General features: G+C 43.1%; 1 protein-coding gene across 1 annotated transcript in view; it reads right to left on the bottom strand.

Moving 5' to 3' along the window:
- The window catches only part of TM9SF2 (transmembrane 9 superfamily member 2), a 57244-nt gene extending 53865 nt beyond the window's left edge, over positions 1 to 3379 (bottom strand). The window contains exon 1 of the mRNA XM_059041967.2: positions 2610 to 3379. Coding sequence (XP_058897950.1) covers positions 2610 to 2963 — 354 coding nt within the window. The 5' untranslated portion in view covers positions 2964 to 3379. The remainder of the gene's footprint in view (positions 1 to 2609) is intronic.
- Between the last annotated feature and the right edge of the window lie 11914 nt (positions 3380 to 15293).

Below are 15293 nucleotides of genomic sequence, written 5' to 3'. Positions count from 1 at the left end.
TCCTCAGGGTTCTTTTGATTGTCTCTCAACATACATGGTGAGCTAAATGCAGGACATGGACTTCACAGGATATGTAAAGACTATATTCCATAAATTACACTTATGAAGATAAACTTGGTTCATCTTTACACTTATGAATATTGTATAATATTGCAACAATGATAAATATTGTACTTTCCCTCCAGGAAAGGCAAAATATCTTTCAAGGGGAATATATGGTAAGCAAATATAATTATCTCTATCTTACAGATGGAAAAACTGATAGAAATAGTATCAATGACTTACTCAATTCATCCAACTCCTGATTCCCTAACCTAAAAGCATCTCTGGAAATAATTATTCCCATTTCACAACTCCCATTTCCAATTTTTAAAATAAGTCCTTTCAACTTTTCTGACAGTGTAGACAAGACTGTCTTCCTTAACAAATTGGAATGGATGAGAAAAAAAATATTAATACCCTGACTGAAGTAATGAAAATTTAAACTGTTTACTGTTTTTCTCCTTTGAGAAGCAAAGAGAAGAAAAATTAAAATGTACTTCAAATTCCCTACACCAGGGCTTCCCTGGTGGCACAGTGGTTGAGAATCCGCCTGCCGATGCAGGGGACACGTGTTCGTGCCCCGGTCTGGGAAGATCCCACATGCCGCGGAGCGGCTGGGCCCGTGAGCCATGGCCGCTGAGCCTGTGTGTCTGGAGCCTGTGCTCCGCAACGGGAGAGGCCACAACAGTGAGAGGCCCGCGTACCACAAAAAATAAAAAAAAAAAAAATTCCCTACACCAGTTAGTCAAATTATAGGGAAAAACTGCTAAAAGTTCCTCTTTCTACTGGTCTAAGATCTGTTTCCACTGACCAAAATGTGAAAGCAGCTGGCAACAAAGATGAAATCCAAACATTTCAGAAAAATGATCTGTTTTGCCTGTTTTATCCCTATACCTGTGAAAACTAAAAATCCAAAAGGACTCCCTGAAATTAATCAAAAGTTAACTAAAAAGTAACTACCTAAAGAAGGACCTGTTGAGGAAACAAAATAATCTAACTAGCAGACCACCTGTAAATTTCACTCATACTCATGTCTGAAATCCATCTCCAATGTCACTTCCTCTCTGTAGCTTTCCCTGAAGACTCCAATCCACAGATGTTTCCTTATTTGTGTTTTAGAGCACTTTGGACAGCCATCTTTTATAACATACCAGATTTTGATAATCTGTCATAAGCTTATGACCTTTGAGGTTCCTAGGAGACAGAAATATCTTTTTTGTGTCTAAGGCACTAGTTAGACAATATATGATTGCTGTTAAATTTAAAGGCCAAATACTCAGTTTTAAAGGCTGATTACTAAAATATTTAATGGAAAAACCTGTGTGCTTGTGAGACTTGCTCTCTCTTCCACTTGGAAGCACTATTTTCTTTCAGTCAGAACTCTCAAAGAGTGAAAATTTCTTGCACTGCAAGGTACGAGAGTTACAGTATTCAAGCATTAACTGTTGATGTGAGGACACCTGAAAGATCCTTAGACATTTTTAGAGATCCAAGTTTTTAAACACTCTAAAATGCCACGAAAAGTTTAATAGCTTCTTCAGTGCCCTAAAATAAGCTCAAAATTCACAACTATAGTAAAGCTAGCAGTAATAAACCCCAGCTTAAAAAAACCAAGCTTAGTAAATAAGCCTACTTATAGACTGTAAAAGTTTGCTAAACGATTATTTGAACTGTTAAAAGTATTAACGGTTTCAAAGAGTTTCCTGCGCCCCAAAGGGTAAGTTTTAGCAACCTAAAATAACTGTGTATGTATACTTTCCTGCCCTCTACCTAATAACCTAAAAGCAGGTTACCTACGTCTCTTTTACTTAGTGGTTAAACTGAAAACCTTGAGTTTAAGGCTGTAAGAGATCAAAGTTTTCAAGATCTGCCCTAGGAAGGGCAGAAAACGCTGGTTTCTCCTGTTGTCTGCTCCTTTAAAGTGTTTAAAACAATCTCAGAGAAACTAGTGGAATCTTATATATTTTTTGCATATTAAAAAATTTTTTTACACTTAAATGGTAGACATTAACTGTCTCAATCATCACAGCAACTCCTTATTAATGCAGCTTACGCGGTTCTGGGTGTTAAATTCCACAAACAAGGAAGCGACTGCTAACCGTGAGGTTAAAACACCGAAGTCCTAGAAAGAACAAGTCCTCAAAACCAACCAGGGTTCCAGAAAAGTAGAAAACGGGAAGCAATGAAATTACAAGTTACTGGAAGACCTGGCCGTCCCCTTCCTTGGAGGCGGGACACGGGGCTGTGAGCGGACACTCGCCCGTGGAACGCTCGCTGACCTGCACGCCTCCAACGCCAAGCGAGCGCCGTACACACACAGTCCCTATTCCGGGAAAACTGAACCCACCTGCTCGTGCTACCTGGCCCGCCGAGTCCGCCAGACTCTACCCCGGTACGGAGGCCGTTCCAGAGCCTGCGCCCCACAGCGCGGCCAACCCCACGCGCTTCTGGGGACACCCAACCGCACCCACTGCTACGCCCCCTTCCCTTGGGACGCCGGCTCCCCCCGGCAGGGGGAGGCTTCCTCTTCCGACTGTGCACCGGGGGGTCCGCCAGGCCGCACCCACCTTGCACTCGTCGCTCTTTTTTTCTTCCTCGCAGAAGTTGACGGGCGCCAGGCCGGGCAAGTAGAAGGCGGCGCTCCGACGCGGGCCCGGGGCCGCCCCCAGCAGGAGCAGCGACAGCAGCAACTGCCACCGAGGTGGAGACGGCGCCGGCAGCCTCGCGCTCATAACGGCTGTTTCGGGGAAAGGGCAGCAGAGCCGCGGGGGGTGAAGAGGGAAGGAGGGACGGGGAGACTCGGAGACGACAACCAGGCCGCCGGAGCTGAGCCAGGCCGGCCCCGCGACGGATAGTTCCGGTTGCGCGAGGAGACACCGCGGGTTCCGCAACAGACTCCGAAGCGGACCTCGACGGAGCATGCGCAGCGCCGCCTGCACATGCTCAGTGAGAGCGGCCGCAAGCGCCCCGAGGAGTTTCCGGGAGGGAGAGTGGAGGAAATCCACTTGCCAGGTTTTCAGCGGGTCGGCTGGGGTGTTTGCCGCGGGAGAGGGTCCAGCGCTCGCGTTCTTTTCCAAATTCCGATCTAGAGCCCCCTTGGGGCGTCGTGGAGCGTCTCACTTGCCCAGCGCCCCGTGCTTGCTGCCTTGCCCCGGGTTTCCGCGGTTTCCTCACTACAGTGCCCAAGGCACACCAGCCCCTATTACAGAGGTGGTGCTCCAAAAAGTACTTGCTGATGAAGGCTGAGTTGGTAGAGGGAAGGAGAAGTTTGGGAGACGGTTGGGTGCAGGATAAGGAAACCAGTGGGGAGGAACTAGCCACAAATCTTCAAATAGACAGCTACTCAGAGGTGTGTGCACGGACAGGTTCCCAGCATTGGATGCGGTGGCTCATTCTTGCGTGGGACAGTGATTGTTTGCATAGACTAAACAAGATCTCTTTAAAGAGGTGAGTGGAAATGAGGTGGGGGGGGAAATGGCAGTAGACAAATAGGAGAAGGGAGTGTTGACATTTCTTTGCAAAGGAAGACAGGAGCACACCTGAGAGCCCAGTGAGAAATGTAGTTCCAGCAAAATAGAAATCTGGTATGATCATCCCTGGGCAAGTTTCTGTCACTTTTCCTATTGAAGTGATGCGATGTCCGTTTGTATATGCACAGACGTACTTGTGTGTGTTTGTGTGGTGTATTTTGAGTATTTTTCAAGGAGAAACTTGCTTTTCGTGACAAAGGAAAACACACAACATAAAAGATGTGAGTTAAATTTTATTCGGGGACTTTACTGAGGACCATAGCACAGGAGACCGCCTCTCAGATAGCTCTGAGGAACTGTTCTGAAGAGGTAAGGGAGGAGCCAGGATATATAGGAGTTTTTTGGCTGGAAAAAAACAGGTAGGCCAACATCAAATGGTTACTGCTAAACACAGAGAACAGACATCTCAAGTTAAAGGTTTTAGTGCTTTTGTATGTATGAGAATATGCAAGAATCTGAGTTCACTGAAATTATTCCTTAGATATGCATCTTAACTATCCAGGGCCAGTATATAAAGCACAGAACATTCCTGTTTTTTCCTCCATCCTGAATTCCCCTCAGGGTGCACTGTTGGTACACGACTGACTGCAGTAGCGAATAGCTTGATCCTTGTAGAACTGGACTGGTGGGCAACAGTCTTTATAAAGTCAATTCCTCTGAGCTTTAGAGTTCAATCGAATCTGCAGAAGAGGGCACCAACTTAGAGTACATAAGCAAGGAATCATAACCCAGAACTACCTCCTGCTCAGAATTCAAGAATTGGCAAGTCAGGACTTCCCTGGTGGTGCAGTGGTTAAGAATCCGCTTGCCAGTGCAGGGGACACGGGGTCGAACCCTGGTCCGGGAAGATCCCACACACTGCAGAGCAACTAAGCTGGTGCACCACAAATGCTGAGCCTGTGCTCTAGAGACCGTGAGCCAGAACTATGGAGCCCGTGTGCCACAACTACTGAAGCCCATGTGCCTAGAGCCTGTGCTCGGCCACAAGAGAAGCCACCACAATGAGAAGCCTGCTCGCCGCAACGAAGACTAGCCCCCGCTCGCCACAACTAGAGGAAACCTGTGCGCAGCAACGAAGACCCAATGTAACCAAAAATAAATAAATAAATAAATTTAATAAATAAATAAAACTAAACTTTCATAAAGTTATTTTATAAAAAAAGAATTGGCAAGTTTGCTAAGTGGACAATTCAGAAAAATGTGGAGACCCGTGCAATCCTATCTAAATTCTTGTGGGGATCTGTACATTTCCCCCTGGAAAGTTTATAACATTTATTAAGTTTTCAAAGAAATCTATGACCCTGCAAAAAAAAAGGCTAAGACCCACTGTTCTACCCTGTGGCGTAACCAGAACAATGAAGGAATTCTTCCTTGCAAAGGTAGTTTGCACTATGAACTCCAGCTTTGGAACACTACTATCTAGTTATGTGGACCTTGAGCAAGTTAATACACCAAGTCCCAGATAATAGGGGAGAACTGGGAAGCAGAGAGAAAAGGATGTCCATCTTCTTTAGTTTCTTGTGAAGTTTAAGGGTGGGGGGGGTGCACATTAAATGCTGGGCAGAGGAAAGGCAGCCATTTTTATAACCCAATCGGGGGTGAGGGTGGGTAGGCAGGTGAGGGGGGCCTGAGCAGTGGTATTGTGTCTAGGCCACTTCCCCCTCGAGCAAATCAACTAGCATATTTGCTGAACTTACTTGGGCCAGGGAAAAGAATTTGTAATATCCTATACTTGAACTCATAGAGATTTCCAACAGAATAAGAGGAAGCAGGGCTTCCCTGGTGGCGCAGTGGTTGAGAGTCCGCCTGCTGATGCAGGGGGCGCGGGTCCGGGAAGATCCCCCATGCCGCGGAGCGGCTGGGCCCGTGAGCCACGGCCGCTGAGCCTGTGCGTCCGGAGCCTGCGCGTCCGGAGCCTGTGCTCCGCAACGGGAGAGGCCACAGCAGTGAGAGGCCCGCGTACCGCAAAAAAAAAAAAAAAAAAAGAGGAAGCAATGTTCTCTCCATTTAGAAAGGAAAGGGGTAAGACAATTAACATTTTTGTTCGCTATCTTCTAGTTATCTGGCGCCACTAAATACTTACCTTCACTATCTCACCGCTCCCATCCCAACCTTTTCCTCCTCCAGTGTTCCACAAAGCAGAAAATGGGCACCACTGCCCGCCTGCTTCTCAGGCCAAAAACCTGGGAGGTAACCTAAATTTCTGTTTCCCTCACTCCCCACATACAGTCCTTCAACAAGTTGTGCTCGCTGGCCGCTAAACTAGACTAAATCCTTTCAATACTTGCCATATCCACAGCTACCCCCTAGTCCAAGCCAAAATCTTACTTCTCTTGCTCTAGTACTTACTGCTATAGCCTCTCAGGTTCCACTCTTGACAACAGCGATCTCATAAGATCTTTAAAGCCCTCAAGTCCACTCTTCTGCTTAACCCTGGCACCCCACAGTACTTATCACTACCTGGAATTAACGTGGTTATTTGTTTACTGTCTCACTCTCTGTTTACACGTAAACCCCATGGGAGTAAGGACCTCTTCTCTACAACCCCAAGCCTAGAGCAGCGTCTGGCACGTGAAGGGCAAGTAACCGCAAAGCACTACAGGACTGGTACTGGCCGGACCCCATAAATTCTAGATCTGAATTTAGAATCGCGGACTTTCAGCGCCGCAGTAAACCTGAGGTTTTCCACACGCGTTTAACTGCCTCTATTCACAGAGGAAAGAAGGGGGACTGACTGCCCGCAGTCAAACGGCCACTCATTGAGACCGAGCCCGCTGCAGTGGGTATGTCTAAGGGCGGGTGGTCCCTAATCTTCCTTCCAAACCAAGCCGCCGCCTCTATCGGCCGAGCTCAGCATCAGCAAAAACCCGGAGAAGTGGAGTCTTCCTCAATAAAAATGGTCACCGGACTCCAGGAGCAATCCGGTCCGCCCACTGCGCGAATCGCGCGTGCGCAAGTCCAACCAGCCACACCTCGCCAGCTCCTACCCCGGCGACCTCTTCCCGCTTCCGCCTCCAGAGTTCAGACACGTCATCCCGCAAGGCGGGGCCTAGTGGGAGGGCACGAGGGGCGGGGCTCGGCCGCGGGGCGGAGCGAACTCCTTACTTCCGGATCCGTCCTGGCCCCGGGTTCTCTCGGTTACCTGGCCCAGCTGTCCGCCAGGTGTCCTGGCACTGGGGTGGGAAAATCGCTGCGCTCCTCAGCGGGGCCGCAAAATGGAATCCCTTCCTTGTGGGCGCTTTTACCCTGGGCGCTGCCACGCAGAAAGGCTGAGTGGGGATTCTAGTTCCAAACTAGGAGGAAATGAAGTTTTGCTTCCATCCTTCCCTTGACTGTGACGCTCCCTTTCTCCCAGTACTAATACTTGTGACTCGGCTGTAAAACTTGAGGGATAAGATTTTCTCCTTTCCGCTGCTACAGGTAGCATTTGCTGGCTCCGATTTAAGGCTGTTAACAATCTGGCGTTTGTTTCTTCCACCCCTTTACGCCAAAGTTATTTGGACAGTGTGTTTTTCTTCATTTCCCACGTCTTCTGTGTCTTTACTCGCAAGTGAAATATAGGATGCTCAGTTAAATTTTAATTTCAGATGAACAATGAATAATTTTTTAGTCTTTGTACGTCCCAAATATTCCATGGGAAATGCATATATTTAATCTGGCAACCCTCCTGTGTCACATTGTAGGAAGGACAGCTGTACTCTGCTTGTTGTGTGCCTGTAGTGATTTTTTTAGAAGATAAAAATGACCTGATTGCCATTCTATTTCTTATATAAAATTGTGATAGTCCAAGGGACAAAAAGTCAACCATTGTCCTCTTCCCTCCCATTCTAAACACTGAAACTTGCAAATAAAATTGGCCCTGAGGCTGTAAACACAACTCATGGTAGTTCAGAGCCAAGGTATCTTAAGTTTTAAGATGAAAAATGGTTCCAGGACAACATGATTTGTAGGCTAAAAGTAGGAGTTGTAACCAGAAGAGGGATTATTTGGCCAGCAGAACCTGGGAAAACGAAAGCCACAGAGGCAAACACTAAAGTATAAAGACTCCACATCTGCCGTGGTTGTAGCTCTGTGATGTAAATGGAGGTATTCTAATCATATAGCCAATTCGACTTGCTCTGAATTTATGTCCCAACCAACTTTCTGCTTACAATGCACTTGTCATGTAGTTTGATTACAGAGAGAATGTTTGCTGGATTCATGTAGCTGTTCTCCCCTGGAATTGTTGTTTTAACAACTATACTGAGGTATAATTTATATACCACGTGATTCACTCACTTTAAGTATACAATTCAATGAGTTTTAGCAAATTGACTGAGTTACGCAGCCATCGCCATAATACGGTTTAGAACATCACCCCAAATAAGAGGACTTTTAACATTTATCCCCCTTTCCACATACAGCTCCAGGGAACACTAATCTACTTTTGGTCTCTATAGATGGGCTTTTTTCTGACTCCTCCGGGTTTCTTTAAAATTATTAATTAATTATTTATCCATCATTTCAGTGTCTGTGGCTAGTATAAATTCACCCTAGAGATAGGCCTCTTTTTAGTGTCCTGACAAGTAAATAGTCGCAGGCTATTGGATTATCCTGAGTTCCCCAATGTCAATGCCCTCCAACCAAAGAACACCAGGAACACACCAGGAACCACGTGACTAGTGGTTAGGTATATCACTAGTCGACTTTATTGCCTGATACAGTGAGGAAGGATACACACCATGGGGAACCATGGGGTGTCTCAGTAAGACGGTGTTAGAAGGAGACTCATTATAGGATTGGGGGCTTTTGCTGCATGATCTTGGGGAGTGTTTAAAGAAGTGGAGTTTGGCTCTGGGTTGGATGCTGCCAGGAAGCAGTGGTAATTCTTAAGACTGGATATCTTAATAAGTCTTATCTAGAAGGAGGGCAGACTAGACTGAGGCTAAAGTTATATAACTGGTAAAGAAACAGCAGGCATTACTCTTAGCCAGAGTAGAGGGACGTTTGGTCATTTTGCGGTTTGGACAATGTTCAGGGTTTTGCCTGTTGTTTAGACATAATTACAGAGGGCTCCTGTTTTGTCTTGAACATGATCAGAGAGGACTTGCTGATGTTCATGTTCTGTGAAATTGTTTATACTCAACAAGGCCTACCTGTGATTACCAGGCCAACTCCTCCTGTCAGGGGCTGCTTTGCACTTTTTCACCAAGATAATGCCATCTGGTGGGCACTTTGTCTGGATAAACTAGCCACCCATTCACTCCTCTGTGTCATTAGATATATTTGCCTTTTTCCTGAAACTTCTGTGAAAAATATTAGGCCACTGGGTAAACCCTAACCTCAAACTCAGATTGTGATAATTTTTATGGATTTTTAAATAGTTCATTTCATCTCGTAAGTGAAGCAAGTGAACAATATTAGTACTCTAGTTGTTTGCTTTCTTTCATGACCCTGCATCTTTTAAATGCAATTTAGCAATAGTTGCTATGCATATAACCATCAAAAGTTTCCTATCCAGTACATAAGAACGCTTATGAAAGACAACTAAGTAGAAAAATGGGCAAGAGATAAAACAGATACATCAGAAGACTAGATAGCCAATGGTCAACAAAAATGAAAACATGGGGCTTCCCTGGTGGCGCAGTGGTTGAGAGTCCGCCTGCCGATGCAGGGGACGCGGGTTCGTGCCCCGGTCTGGGAGGATCCCACATGCCGCGGAGAGGCTGGGCCCGTGAGCCACGGCCGCTGAGCCTGCGTGTGTGGAGCCTATGCTCCACCACGGGAGAGGCCACAACGGTGAGGCCCGCGTACCGCAAAGAAACAACAACAAAAAAAAATGTTCAACCTCATTAATCATGAGGAAATTGCAAATTAAACCTCAATGAGATACGGCTACACCCACAGCAGAAGAGCTAAAATTTAAAAACCGACAATATCAAGTGTTAACAGGGCTGTGGAACAACTGAAATGCTCATCCACTGCCAGTGGGCATGCAAATTGGTGGAAAGTTGTTTCGCACACATATTCTATAACCCAGAAATTTCACTCCTAGATCTAAATGCCTATTTACATTCACCAGTAGATGTGTTCACCAAGATAGAACTCTAATGTCCATCTACAGTAGAATGGATAAACATAGTGTAGTATAGTTCTACCGTAGAATACTACACAGCAATGAAGACAAATCACTGTTAAACACAACAAGGTGTTTTAGTCTCAGAAACATATTAAGTAAAAGAAAGACAATGAGAATACTTGTATGATTCCATTTACATAAAGTTCAAAAACAGGCAAAACTAATCTATGATGCTAGAAGTCAGGGTAGTGGTTACCTTTTGGGATCTATAAAGAGGTAGTGATTAGGTGGGCATGTGGTAGGGCTGCTGCAGTGCTGGTAACATTCTATAGCCTCACCTGCGTGGTGGTTACCTGGGTGCAGTCACCTTTTATTAGTTCATAGAGCTACACACTTATGATCTGTGCACTTTTCTGTATGTTATACTTGAAAAAAAGCTTATTAAAAGATGTAATTATTGTGGACTTCCCTGGTGGCACAGTGATTAAGAATCCGCCTGCCAATACAGGGGACACGGGTTTGATCCCTGGTCCGGGAAGATCCCACATGCCGCGGAGCAACTAAGCCCACGCGCCACAACTACTGAGCCTGTGCTCTAGAGCCCGCGAGCCACCGCTGCTGAGTCCGCGTGCCACAACTACTGAAGCCGCGTGCCTAGAGCCCGTGCTCTGCAACAGGAGAAGCCACCACAATGAGAAGCCCACACACCTCAGTGAAGAGTAGCCCCTGCTCACCACAACTAGAGAAAGCCCATGTGCAGCAACAAAGACCCAACGCGGCAAAAAAAAAAAATCATTATTATGTGCTTGCTTCAGCAGCACATATACTAAAATTGGAAAATATCATTATTGCGAATAACATTGTGAAAAAGTTGGCAATGATTGAAGTTGGGTGTGGGGCACAGGAGGGTACCCTTCTCTCTATTTTATGCATTTCAAATTTTCCATGATAAAAAGTTAAATATATATGTATACATATACATATGTTTCTGTGTATGTATATCTGTGTACCTATATATTTATGTATGTGTATATATGTATATATATTTATTTGTAAATGTTTGAGTTGCTCCTTGACTTGCCAATCTCTTCAAAAGTGAATAAGATTTTCCAGAAGCCTTAGCAATATGAGAAGAGCCATGTAATTCTTTTATACCGTGTTGGATTTGGGAATTGAAATTAAAGAAGTTCAGCGTATTTAGACAGTATTAACCAATGAAAGCAATATATCTAATATGTGAAACAACCTGAGTGAACATTTTTATACACGTATTAATGGAAATATATTGAATATATATTATATGTATATTATAGATATACATATAAATGAAGAGGACAGGAGACAATATGACAATGTCTTTTACTACAGGTCAAATCCTATTAAAATGAACTTTGGCACGGATTACAAATTTTTTATTTCATCGGAATGTTTTAAATATGCTAGAAATAAATGAGATTTGAATGTCATTTGTGAATTGTGTTTGAGAGAAATAAATACATCCTTCTGTTCATTTTGCTTTGGACTCCTGACTAATGATTGATTTGAAACTTCTGAGTATCACTAGGTATAGTTCCCTAAAATAAAATGTTGGAAAAAGTTTTCAGAAAAAATGTCCAGGAAGGGAAATAAAGAGAAAGGGTGCAGGAAACACGACATAATTGCCCAACAAACCATATGAGGCCTGTCACCATGATTACTCTTAAGTAGCTGCTGAATGATCCAAAATATACAAGTTCCCCCACAAGAAAAATATTTGAGTAACTTGGGGTTAGAATGTTTACTGAAAATAAAATGTGGACTGAGGGAGTTGGGGAGTGTGGATTGAAGGGTAACTGTATAAAAACAATTCAATGGAGTCACAGTGTGGTCATGTTTTCTTGAGCACTAACTTTAGAAAATAATACCCATGTGGGATGAACCTCACTATTGAATCTTGTTGAGTCACCACAACTACCAATAACCACTTGTTTAAACATTTTAGAAGACTGATACAAAGCAGAAAAAGCCTGTAGGCAGACAGGAGCACTTTAACATCCTCCTCTTTTTCCTCCCCGTACCTACTGACACGAGAGGGAAATGGTTTTAATGACCAGCCATCTGCCCAGGGACTTTTCTCCTATTCCTGAGAGGTTCTTAATGTCATGGAGCATAAGAATTACCATATAAGGTAGAAGGCATGCATTCTGAACTTTCCAGAGAGCTACTTAAAGGACTTTTAAAGGCACTTTCAGCCTTATACGATTTTTGCCAATTGTGCTGACTTTAGAACCCAACACGCAGTTCGGCCATGTTCCATGTAGTTTTGACTCTTAGCTAGGGTTGCAGGTAAGATACAGGGTGCCCAGTTACCTTTACACTTCAGATAATTTTTAGTATAAGTACATATGTCCCATGTCTATCTGGAGCATATTTATTTAAAAAGTATTTGTTGTTTGTTTTTATTTGCCAAATCCAGCAACCCTAACACTGATGGATCTTTGATTTACAAGGATTTGAACAAGGACTCAAAAGGGGCCTGCACAATTAAGGTACATTGAAATAAAACCGGGGGAAAACATTTGCAATAAAATGTAGTTATTATAGAACAATAAGAAAAAGATGAACTACCCCATAAAAAAGTATACATGAAGAGACACTTCACACACACACACAAAGATATACAAATAGCAAAAAACATTTAAATAAATATTCAGCATTATTTGTAATGAAAGGATAACATATTAGAAAAAAGACATACTTTTTTTTTAAGCTACCAAGGAAGCAAAGTTAACAAGCAATGATAGTGCCCCATGTGATTTCATATCTGATCATGAGACTTAAATATCCTTTTCGGAGGACAGTTTGCATTGTGTATTTTTTTTAAAGCCTTTAAAATGTATATAATATGAAAGAATAATTCTGCTTCTCAGGATCTGTCCTAGAGAAATAGTTAGAATGTGAAAAGATTTAGCTCTAAGGATGTTCACCAGTGTAATGTTTTTAAAAGTAAAAAATTTAAAAACAACCTAAATGTTCAACAGAAGAGTTTGTTAAATAAATTACAGTAGTACACCCATGCAAGGGAATACTGTACAGCCATAAAAGTTATATTGAGAAGAAGTAATAACATGGAAAGATCTTTAAGATACATTGCTAAATGAAAAAAGTATATTATAAAACAGCATGCCCCTTCTGATTTCAGTTTTGTTTTTAGAAAATATATACACACTGTTGACAGAATGAAAAGACAGACTATCGACTGGGAGAAAATATTTGTAAACCACCTGGCCGACAAAGGACTTGATTTCAACATAAAGAACTCTCCAAACTCAACAGGAAGAAAACAAACAACCCAATTAAAAAATGATGAAAGGCTTGAAGAGACACTTTATCAAAGAGGGTGTGTGACTTGCAAATAAGCACATGCGTTCAACATCAGTATCCAATAGGAAAATGCAAATTAAAACCATGATGAGATACCATTACACACCCATCAGAATGGCTAAAATTAAATGCACTGATAATACCAACTGTTGACCAGGATGTAGAACATCTGGAAACCTCACATATTGCTGTTGGGAATGCAAAATGATACAGCCACTATGGCAAACAGTTTGGCAGTTTCTTACGAAGTAAACATACACTTACCATATGACTCAGGAAACCCACTCCTACGTATTTAAAGTCTAGAGAAATGAAAACTTTCATTCACACAACAATTTGTACATAAATATTTATAACAGCTCTATTCACAATCACCAGAATTAGAAACAACCAAATGTCTTTCAATCTGTAAATACATAAACAAACCATGGTACATTTGTACAATGGAATACTACTTAGGAATAAAAAGTACCGAGCTGTTGATACATACAACATCTTGGATAGATCTTATACACACTGAGTGAAAGAAGCCAATCTCAAAAGGTTACAGACTCTATGATTCCATTTATATGACATTTCCCAAAACCCAAAGCTATAGTGACAGACAAGTGCTTGCTAGTTCCAGGGATTAGGGGTGAGGGAAGGTTTGACTACAAAGGGATAATGAGGGAATTTGGGGAGTGATAATATTGTGTACCCTGATTTTGGTGGGGGTAACACAATATATGCATGTGTTAAAACTCATAGAAATAGGTGTTCAAAATGGGAAAAAAATCACTTGTGTGTGGAATCTAAAAAAGTGGTACACGTGAACTTTTTTACAAAACAGAAATAGTCACAGATGTAGAAAACAAACTTATGTTTCCCAAGGGGGTAAGGGGTGGGGAGGGATAAATTGGGAGATTGGGACTGACATATACACAGTACTATATATAAGAGAGATAACTAATAAAAACCTACTGTATAGCACAGGGAGCTCTACTTAATACTCTGTAATCACCTATATGGGAAAAGAATCTAAAAAAGAGTAGCTATATGTATATGTATAACTGATTCACTTTGCTGTACAGCAGAAACTAGTACAGCATTGTAAATCAACTATACTCCAATCAAAATTAAATAACTAAATAAAAATGGAGAAAAATATATAAACAGAAAAAAAGAATGGAAGGACGTACATGAAAATTCTTAGAGTGGGTTATTTCTATGCAGTCAGATGCAGGTGATTTCCTCCCTCTCAGTTCTGCAGTATTTCCATTTTTAAAAATAATGAACATATGTTTCATCTGTAAAAATATTTTATATAGACAGGTTATATGTATTTAAACACATAAATATATATATTATATATACTTACATATATATGTAGAAAGATTTTTTTCATAGGAAAACTTGAGTGATACTTGCCATTATTTCTTTTTGGTTCAGCCTTTTGGGGGCACAGCAACTTCACCGTGCTATTGGAAAAATATCTTTTAGATAAGATGCTTCTTTTACTTATGAAAGAACTGGCAGTGCTCTCATCTTCCCATAAATCTTGTGCTCTGCCCTGGGCCGCAGCACAGTAGACTGGCCTCTGCGGCACCCTTAGGCTTGTCAGTAGCCTGTATTAACCAACAACTTCCACTGTGTGGTATGAGGCCAGAATTCCTTCTGAAATGGAAAAACGTTGGTGTGATGATGCGATCATAGACTAAGTACTGTATTTGTCTCCCTTTCACATCATTCTAGTGTGTCTTACAAATGGACCAGAGTTCTCGTAAAGAATTAAGCACTAGGAAGCTGCCAGGCATTCCAATAGCGCTTGGCTTATTTGATTTTGCGCCACAAAAGTTACCAAGTTGGGCTTCCCTGGTGGCGCCGTGGTTGAGGGTCCGCCTGCCCATGCGGGGGACGTGGGTTTGTGCCCCGGTCTGGGAGGATCCCACGTGCCGCGGAGCGGCTGGGCCCGTGAGCCGTGGCCGCTGCGCCTGCGCGTCCGGAGCCTGTGCTCCGCAGCGGGAGAGGCCACAACAGTGAGAGGCCCGCGTACCGCAAAAGAAAAAAGAAAAAAAAAGTGACCAAGTTATGGTAGGTGAAGTTTTTAAATGGCTTTATCCAAGAATCTAGAGAGAAGAACTTAAAGCAAGTGCATGAGGCCTCCTTAGTCATTATTTACCTCCTCCAGGACAGAAGGCCGAGATTGTGACCGCAGACTGAGCAGCAGAGCCCTACAGGCTGTGGCAATCGACCCTCTAACCGCCCCAGGAGGGAGCCTCCCTCATCTATTCCTACCACGGCCACTAGCAGGAAGTGAGGCC

The sequence above is a fragment of the Kogia breviceps genome, chromosome 16, assembly GCF_026419965.1.
Source record: "Kogia breviceps isolate mKogBre1 chromosome 16, mKogBre1 haplotype 1, whole genome shotgun sequence".
Taxonomy (NCBI): domain Eukaryota; kingdom Metazoa; phylum Chordata; class Mammalia; order Artiodactyla; family Physeteridae; genus Kogia; species Kogia breviceps.
This window is presented reverse-complemented; position numbering and strand designations above follow the sequence as displayed.